Here is a 9,464-nt window from a genome sequence, read left to right as displayed (position 1 = left end):
TAATGACACAGAAGGCTGTTTTTTTTCCCCCATCGTGACAACTGGGACATTATATGTTTAGCTTTGATGTGGAGTGAAAACAGGGACAGTGATTCTAATTTCTTATGGGTCTGCATAAGTAGTGTGAGAACAGAGGGAATAAACTTACTGCATTGTAATTATTACTAATGATAAATCAAAGAGCACTGTCTGGTATTTGAGAAACCCCACCAGCCTTGCTGACAGGTTAAAGAAAATACTAAATTAGCACTTGAAAAAAAACAATTGAATATGACAGTGGAAATTATTGACCTTGGAAACAATTGTTTGACTTGATATCATATTCATGCTTTTACGGTCTACTTGCAGCTTTGTACGGAAGTGTATTACATTCACTTGAGAAAGAAATCTGCTCTGTTTATCTGAATAAACGATTTCATAATCTCATAGTTAATTCTGAAAAACAGATCAGATTATTCTGAAGAGCAGAAGATGAACCATGGACTGTATATAAAGATGGACCTGCAGAGTTGTGCGGTTTATATCCCTGCTGCTTGCCGTAGCTAATTGTAAACACGGAAGTAAACGGCTCCTTCACTCCTCACCCTCATGTGCCTCAGAAACATTTAGCTAACACGCTCTCAAAAGAATTCCCTGTCAGCATGTAGACTAAACTACAAATATCTGGGTCTTACCTGTTTATTAGCGTGTCTATGTTGACACACAGACACAGTGTATTGTTCAAGAGGAGTGTTTTTGCTGTTGGAGAGTGCCTGGCAGCCAGTGTTAGCTAGGTAGCTTAGCCCTTTAGCTTAGCTTAGTGGAATGGCAGCTACAGTGGCGAAAACGTTTCAGTTCGTGATCGTGGGCGGAGGCATCGCGGGTGTGACGTGTGTTGAGCAGGTGAAAAGAAACAACTCAGCTCTGTGCTGAATAGATGTGTTGTTTATTAACGTGTGTACCGATGCTCCATCGCCTTAATGAACGTAATGTAGCTACATAACACAAATCTATCCTCTATTGACAGCTGTCATCCCAGATCCCGTCAGCTGAGGTGGCTCTGATCACAGCAGGTCCTCAGATCAAGGCAGTGACCAACTTTAAACAGGTCAGCATGAGGATGAGGAGGATGATGAAAGTGATATGGTTTTGTTTTTCTACTGAGTCTCCACCTCCACATGCACTCATGTATTTGAGGCGATATGCCAACAACAATTGCAAGATCAAAAGTGCCACTCAGAAAAATAACATATTTTGCTTTGTATTTTGTTTTTTCATTTGCCAGAGATTTTACAAAAGAAAATTACAGATGTTTAAGTTTGTGCCTGTATACAATTATACACCACAACAGTTGCATATATCACTGGGGGGAGTAGTAGAATTCAAGTAATGAATCTCTCTCAAATTAAATCTTGTTTTAGCGGCCGGATAAAGTCAATCCACCCCGACCACAAACTTCTCTTGGTGCATTCTTTGGGAATGTTTCAACTTCTCCATTATTAAATTTAATTAACTTTGTCCATACAGTTCTCAATCGAGGGAGCTTGGGGCTTCAGTCACATACAAGTTACGGTTTTTCTTACATGCAGCCAACAGCTTTGTCATAAGAGCTTTGACGGTCCATATTTATGTTCATTTGACAAACATTAGTCATTTTAAATTGAGTGTCAGCAACTGAATCCTTCATCATTGTTCTTTGTCGTTCTTGGGAAGGTGTCACAGACGCTGGAAGAGTTTGATGTGGAGGAGCGTCCATCCAGTGTTCTGGAGGAGAAGTTTCCCAACCTGACTGTTATCCAGTCTGCTGTCAAATCCCTTCACACACAGTCACATGTAAGTAGTTGTTTGCAGAGAGTAGTTTAAATACATTGACTTTAAAGAGGTACATTAAGAAAGTTACTTAGAATTGTTGGTAAATACTGTGTTTTACAGGGAAGGACATTTCATTTATGACTGCTTGTAAAAAGCAATCCTGTATCTACTGTAGGTAACGGCACAAAATTCTAATTCGCTCTTTACTCACTGGTAATTACATCATATTTGAAAGTGGACAGTGATTCCTTGCAACAGAGCTCAATATATGCTGTTTGGTGACTGTTACTGTCTGTCTACTACTGCCACCCTGTGGACATGTGGCTACAGCATGTAGTCTGAAAACAATGTAATACTTTGAAGATTAAGACATAAAAATGTGCCTTAATGCTGAAAACCATAACCTCAGTTTATAAAAACACAATTTTTTCTCAAAATAAGAGGTGAGTTAGCTATTTAACTATTAAAATTGGGTGTTTCAATGAATCTCTGTTTCACATTATTTCCTCTCAGAGTGTGGAAACTGCAGATGGCCGGGTGTTTGGCTATGAGAAGCTGTGTATCTGCAGCGGGGGCAGACCTAAGCTCCTAACCCAGGAAAACCCTCATGTGTTGGGGATAAGGGATACAGACAGTGCCCAGGTATGACCACATCCCTCTGGATGTTTCTCTTATTGACAAGGTGGTCCAAAGTTCATGCTGACATTGAACCAGCAAGACCTTCACACTTCAAGAAGAAACGATTTATCCAAGAGAAGGATCATCCTCACATTATGTTTTTTTTTTTAAATGTGTCATCCACCCATCGATGTTCATTTTTTCAATAATATCCAGCCCTATATTTCCCCTTCCGCCTCCAACATATTTGTAAAAGTGAAGGACAAAAGGATTATATAGTGTATCTCAGTATAAAACAACCTTTTAACGATGACCTGAGATGTAAACCTATAATTGAATTTAAAGTGTCATGGAAACCCGATCACTGTATCCATGTAAAGGTGGAATTTGTTGGAGGCCTGTTGTAGCAGATTGTACACTTGTATCTTATATAATGACCACTGAGTGTATGTTTAAGTATAACATTGTGAAATGTTCCAATTGGCTTCACCTTGTGAAGTAAACTAAATTCTGGACACAATAATCTATTCCTGCTCCTTTTCACATGGCCTAAGTTTCCACCACTGAAATCATTGGTCATTTTTAGGATACTGTGGATGCACTTAAAACATAAGCTGCTAAGTTTAAAAATATTTTTTTCATTGATGCTTGTGCTTGTATTTCAGGAGCTTCAGAAGCGGTTATCCAATGCCAAGAGAATCATCGTTGTTGGAAATGGTGGAATTGCCTTGGAATTAGTGTGAGTAAAGTATCGCAAGAAAGTTGAGGGATACATTTAATTGATCTGGGGCAATATAGAGTTTATTGTTATTTCTTTGACACACCAACCGAAGAACGATAAACCTTTACAGTATGAAACCCCTACATTTGATCTTACCAAAATGCTCAGTGTTTAGTCAGACTCATTATTCACATTCGTCCATTCTGTGTTAATACATGTAAACCGTGCAGATATGAGGTGGAAGGCTGCGAGGTGATCTGGGCTGTGAAGGACAAGGCCATAGGAAACACGTTTTTTGACGCGGGGGCGGCCCAGTTCCTCATCCCGTCGCTGGAGGCTGACAAACCTGAGAGAGACGCTCTGGTTAAGAGGTCGCGCTACACCACAGAGGAACCGGCAGTCGGGACGTCACACACCTTCACCGCAGGTCTACATCCCGGAGTTTGGCTCTTGTTTTATTGCAACTCAGACATTACGGATGTGTTAATCTGTTCATCTGTTATCAGATAGAAATCCGCGAGGGCATGGTGTTGGGCCCACAGAGTCTGGTAGTGCCCTCGGTCCAGACTGGCATGAAGGAATAGCTCTCAGAGGAGGAGAACAGGTGAGGCTGCACCTTTTGTTGCTTTAAACCTGAAGGTCGGCTGGTGTGGGAAAAATCCACCGCGATGCTGTTTGTGTTCTCCTGAGTCTCTTCTCTCTTTGCTGGCGTGTGCTCAGGTGTCCCGCAGAGTTTCAGTGGAATACCAGTGTGAGGTGGAAAAGATCTTCACCTCTGAGGAGCTGCTCAATTCCCAACAGCAAACACTCAAACCTGAGAATGGTGAGAACTAGATTTGCTGCTCAACCTTCTTCCTTTTCTTCCTCCCACCTTTTCATTGCTTCAGCTTTTCTTCCCCTCTCAGCTGGAGCCTGGCCAGTTTACATCCAGCTGACCAATGGCAAGACTTTTGGCTGCGATTTTGTCGTCAGCGCAACCGGGGTTGTGCCAAACACAGAGCCATTTCTCCATGGCAACAAAGTAAGTAAACTCATCCGTATGCAAATTAAGTGACAGCTGCAAAGGCTCATTTATCCAGCCTTTACGTACGAAAAGAGATGAGTCTGTTTCAAGCAAGGTAGCTGGTATCTTGGTGTGGGTGTAAAACAATATATCCACTAGAGGGCAGCACAGATTCAGTTGTTTGTCCCTGTGCACAGGCAAAGTAACATCATATAGATGCCTGTAGGTTCTGAGCAACTCTTAAAAAGTCTCACCTCAAAAAGTACCACCATTGTTGAAATGTATTTATCATGTGTAATAGTTATATATATATATATATATAATATATTGTGTTATTTGTTTCTCCACAACCATCTGACAACCCCCAGATATTATCTTGCAACCCCTTTGAGGGTTGGGCCCCCCAGATTGAGAATTACTGATGTGGTTATGTATAACTGTTGGTACTGAGTCCCTCTGTTTGATGTTAAAAGCGAAAAGTAAACTACTGGTAACTAATGGCTCTAGGTGTCAATAAAGTACATATTTACTTTCGTCTTATTGGTTTTTCACTGTAAAACCACCTCATCAAAATGAGCAGAACAGCAAATATGACTCCAATTTTGGTTTTAATCCTTATTTGTATCTGTTCAGTTTGCACTGGCAGATGATGCTGGCCTGCGAGTGGATGAACACATGATGACTTCAGAGCCAGACGTCTACGCCGCAGGAGATGTGTGCACAGCATGCTGGGAACACAGTGCACTTTGGCAGCAGGTAAACAGACTGACAAATGTTTGCATCAGTCTGGAGAATGACTTTGTTTTCTTTGTGAAGGATTCTTCCCTCACACCGAATCATGTCTGCGTCCACATCTGATCATCATCACTTCTTTTATACTGAAAACAACATTTAACAGCTATCAGAGCTCCATGTATATAAACTCATCCTGTCATCAATAATGAAACACATGCTCTGTAATAATTTTACTAAAGCTCGTTTTGATTTCCTTGAAATGAGGATACATATACAATATAACAAAGGATTCTGTCCTGGTGCCTGATATTTTCTTTTGTTTAACTTTCATTTTATTAGTATTTTTAAAACAAGAAACAGACAAAGTCCATTTTTAGCCAGAATCTTGTATCTATCAAGTCTTAAGGTAAAGGGCCATTTCCATACACGTTGACAAGTACGATCCAGTTGTTCTTCGATGCCAGGTTTGCCTGTTGCCACTTCTGTGTGATATCTCTCTGCCTGCAATCAAAGAAACTTAAATATTTTCATCTTGGACCATGAGATTTCCAGGTTTTGGCCAGGATGTAGCCCGACAAAAGAGCAAATGATTTCGTTCCTTAAACTATCCTTGATCTTTTGCATTCTCCTTCACAGTGAAGTAATAAGGAGACAGTCCCAAAACATATGGAAATTATCTGCCGTTGATTTACCACACAGCCTCTAACATAATTTTGCCTTTGAGAATCCTGTTTGCCTGATTTATTCTGTGTACTATTCAAAAATATTTCCTGACTGCAGTTAAAGATTAGACAATGAGCCATAAGGGTCCATGTAGAGGCCATACAGTTTTTTTCCGTTATAATTTTGAGTTTTGTACTTGTGGGTTGTGTTCAGATGCGTTTGTGGACCCAGGCCCGTCAGATGGGCTGGTACGCTGGCCGCTGCATGGCGGCGCATGTCCTGTCAGAACCAATCGAGCTGGACTTCTGCTTCGAGCTCTTCTCTCACATCACTAAATTCTTCAACTTCAAGGTGCGTGATATCGTACTGCAGCGGAGTGAAGTTGTTTAATGATAACCAATATGTTAATAATCTACTATGCAAATTATAGCTGGTTTCCATTACCTTCAGGAGGGTTCAAGGTCATTTCCCACAGTGCTGCATGGCGTTATCCTCTCTCTCACTCTGAGCTCTGCATTGAAACCATTTCCTGTATGCTGGTTATTCCACAGGTGGTCCTGCTGGGGAAGTTTAATGGGCAGGGGTTGGGGTCCAACCAGGAACTGCTGGTCCGCTGCACTAAAGGTCACGAGTATGTGAAGGTGAATAAGTAGAACAAGATCGTACAGTGTAAATGTAATTTGTGTTGATTCTTCCAGTGTATAGTGTGTCAGTCTATTTTCTACTGGTGACTCATAACCAAACGCTGATCCACTCAAGAAAACAAAGGATTTGCTATTCTGCACATTCACTTCTTTGTGAATGGTATCAAAAAGTCCAGCAGTTAGAAAGCTGTGGGACATTCTTGTATTGCCGCTGGCATTTTGAAAATATTCCATGTGATACATACTTTTGTCAGTGTATGAAAAGAGCCACTGTTCCTGTATGTGTAAGAACTATGCATTATGTATGTGCTCCTGGGTTTGAGGCAGGAGCTTGGGATGACTTCAACATTTTTGATGAGTTGTGAAAATTGGGGGAGACAACATCCTCACTTTTAATTTAGTTTTCTTGCGCTGATTCCTCCTTCTTTGTGCCAGGTCGTTCTCAGCGGAGGCAGGATGGTAGGAGCGGTGCTGATCGGGGAAACGGACCTAGAGGAGACATTTGAGAACCTAATACTCAACCAGATGGATCTGACTCGGTACGGAGAGGATCTGCTCAACCCCGATGTTGATATCGAGGACTACTTTGACTGAGGACAGGGGTTGAGACTTTGGAGAACACTAACCGGTTCAAGCGCAAAAATCATTCAAGTAGAGAGATGTAGAAGTAATGCCATTGGAATGTGTATGGGTGGGGCCCAGCATTCTATAATGCACAAACTGTTGGCTGTGTTAGATTTGTTTGTCTTGGCAATGAAGAGAAGATACAAAGAGATTTTGTTTTTTACTAATGTACATGTACATTTAAGACTTTATTTATGCTTTCAATTAAATTATTTTCAAAACCAGGCATATGATTGGTATGATTAGAGGAGGCTATGCAATACAATAAGACACTGTCAAAGTGACCCACTGTTTTGATAGGCAAACACAGTCGTCTGTGCAGAAGAATGGGATCTGGTCAGCGATACTTGCTTGTGAAAAAAAGGGAACATCCTTTTGTTGCCACGTTGTCTTAGTGACTCTCGATCAAGTTTCCATCTCAACAGCACACACGGCTCCTCCTGTGCGCAGAAGACGTAACAACAATAGACATTGTGGAGCTCACATAATGCCGTCTATTTTCCCGAGGACTCGTTGCTCTTGGGGATGCTGCTATTTGCAAACCCACCTTTTGTAAGGACACGAAACATTAGAAGTGTAAAAGAGATATCTAATGATAAAAGAAGTCAACCTCCCATTTCAAATTGTGGTTTGTGCTTTATAGATTTGTGTTTTATTTGGGCCAGTGGGCTGACCCACATGAGCCTCCCAACCTGGATTCAGCTTCTCACGTCAGGTAATGTTGTTATGGCAACTTTTTGGTTTTACTCACTGAGCGTTGTGCAAAATTAGTAAAATCAACAATGTGTGTGTGTGTGTGTGCAAAGCAACTAAACTGCAATAAACCACCATAGCAGAGTTGGGGGAAACTGGGACGTGCTGCCCTTCTTTCACCTTATTTACGACTGTAGAGAGAGAAGAAAGGCTTTTTCCTTAAGAGCTGCTGATAAGGTTCGCCTGTGCAAGATGACACCTTCCATTTAATTCAACTGGACCAGTGGTCAGCAGGAAACATCTGTGTGGCTGACTGATTGCACTGGGTATTGTGCATGTACCTGTGTGGGTGGAGAGCAAAGGCATTATTTACTGGGTGAATCCAGGCAGGACAGAGCAGCACATGCATTGAGATAAAATTCAAAATCCCAGCTGGATATGGTGGCTGCTGCTAGAAAAGAAGGCAGGGCAGCTGGTGCAATGAGATCCCATGCGCTGATTTCAAACAGGCAAGCAAAAAGTCGGAACTGGCATGAATTGTATACAAAGCTAAAAGCAAGATAAGATTGGATAAGATCAACTTTATGGATCCCACACTGGTGAAATTGACTTGTTACAGTAGCAGAAAGTCAAAGTGAGCAGCCTGTGCGTTTATGATCTATATTTGTTTGAGCATCTTTGCACTCTGCACTCCTTTTTTCACAGTTCCACCATATCTGCATCGTAGTTAAATGTTTTTTGTCCTCCCTTGCACGTCTGGTTTCCCGTTGCACTACTTGTTTATTTTTACTTTGTTTCAATTGGTCACCCGTTTATTTAGAGGGACTACGCCTTGTGTCTTTCCCTGAGGTGAGGGAGTGTTTCCTCACTTGAGTGACTATAGCCTAAGGCTAATTCCTTACAGGTTTCGCATGTATGGAGAAACAAATGTGCAGAATACAGAAGTCACATTACCCTTCAAAATCAACGTCTAGCTTTATTTTGTGGTGAGTACGGGCTTCTTCTAATATGTGGCCTTTGAAAAAAGACTAGGGACTGCTGAGAGAAATCGACTAAGGGATAAAAGAGAGAGCAGATCTCAACCACTAATAGAGGCGGCTTAATCAGCTACTGTCTCGGTTTCCATTTTTACAACAAGCTTATACCCCTGTGTGTGTCTGAGAGCAGAGAAGTGGATTAACTGGAGTCTGAGTGGATCTACTCTCCGACACTTACAATTCAGTCGTGACACAAAGCTCATTTCATTCCAGACGGGCTGCTGACGTGACGTCAGCAGCATAGTGTGCTGTGGATGCTGGCAGGTGTTTTTTTTGGTTTGTAGTCACCAGGGCACACAGACGTTTAAATGAATTTTATGTCTCAGGAATTTAAATGTTTCTTTGTAGTTGGATGGATGTAATCAGTTATTTTAGGCGTAGAGCTATTCTTGTGTTGTTTGATTCTATTCTATTTTATTTAACTTTGCAGGACTAGGACAAGAACAGTGAACAGAATGGAATGACAAAACAGTATGCATGTAAAAATGCATGTTCAAATAAGAAAGATGGATGGATGTTAGTTATTATATTATTATATAAAACACTAAAGCTCAAATGAAGAAAACTGAACCTAAAACCAAACATATTCTGCACAGGGAATACTACAGTATCTCCTTATTATGACTAAGTATCTCATAATTAGGAGATACTGTCATTATAATGAGATACTATCTTATAATAATGAGATGCTAAGTCATAATTATGAGATACAGATTTTTTTTTTCCTTCATCACTGTGGCGGAAATGGGCATTCATAGAATACTAATGGAAATGTACATAAAGCCCTTTTAATTGCTTCTGCCGGCGGTGTGCAACGATGGAATAAACCAACACGTGGTTTCAGTGAGTCATCCGGCGACCGGCATGCATCGGGGCTGACCTGGTGTTCCAGGTGGGTGTGGCTTGTCGAGAGGGCGTTGTCGCAAACCAGCAGC

General features: G+C 41.2%; 1 protein-coding gene across 1 annotated transcript; it reads left to right on the top strand.

Annotated features, from left to right (window-relative positions):
• Window positions 1-569: 569 nt before the first annotated feature.
• pyroxd1 (pyridine nucleotide-disulphide oxidoreductase domain 1) lies at window positions 570-7,621 on the top strand. Its single transcript, XM_061073181.1, has 13 exons — window positions 570-882; window positions 1,007-1,087; window positions 1,693-1,812; window positions 2,305-2,433; window positions 3,075-3,148; window positions 3,361-3,557; window positions 3,637-3,734; window positions 3,851-3,953; window positions 4,036-4,151; window positions 4,767-4,889; window positions 5,745-5,882; window positions 6,083-6,172; window positions 6,611-7,621. Exons 1-13 carry the CDS (start codon window positions 805-807, stop codon window positions 6,767-6,769), a joined length of 1,506 nt encoding a protein of 501 aa, XP_060929164.1. The 5' UTR covers window positions 570-804; the 3' UTR covers window positions 6,770-7,621.
• The last annotated feature ends 1,843 nt before the right edge of the window (window positions 7,622-9,464 follow it).

This window comes from Limanda limanda, chromosome 1, assembly GCF_963576545.1.
Source record: "Limanda limanda chromosome 1, fLimLim1.1, whole genome shotgun sequence".
Lineage (NCBI taxonomy): Eukaryota > Metazoa > Chordata > Actinopteri > Pleuronectiformes > Pleuronectidae > Limanda > Limanda limanda.
The sequence above is the reverse complement of the archived record's forward strand: the minus strand, read 5'-3'. Positions and strand labels throughout refer to the sequence as shown.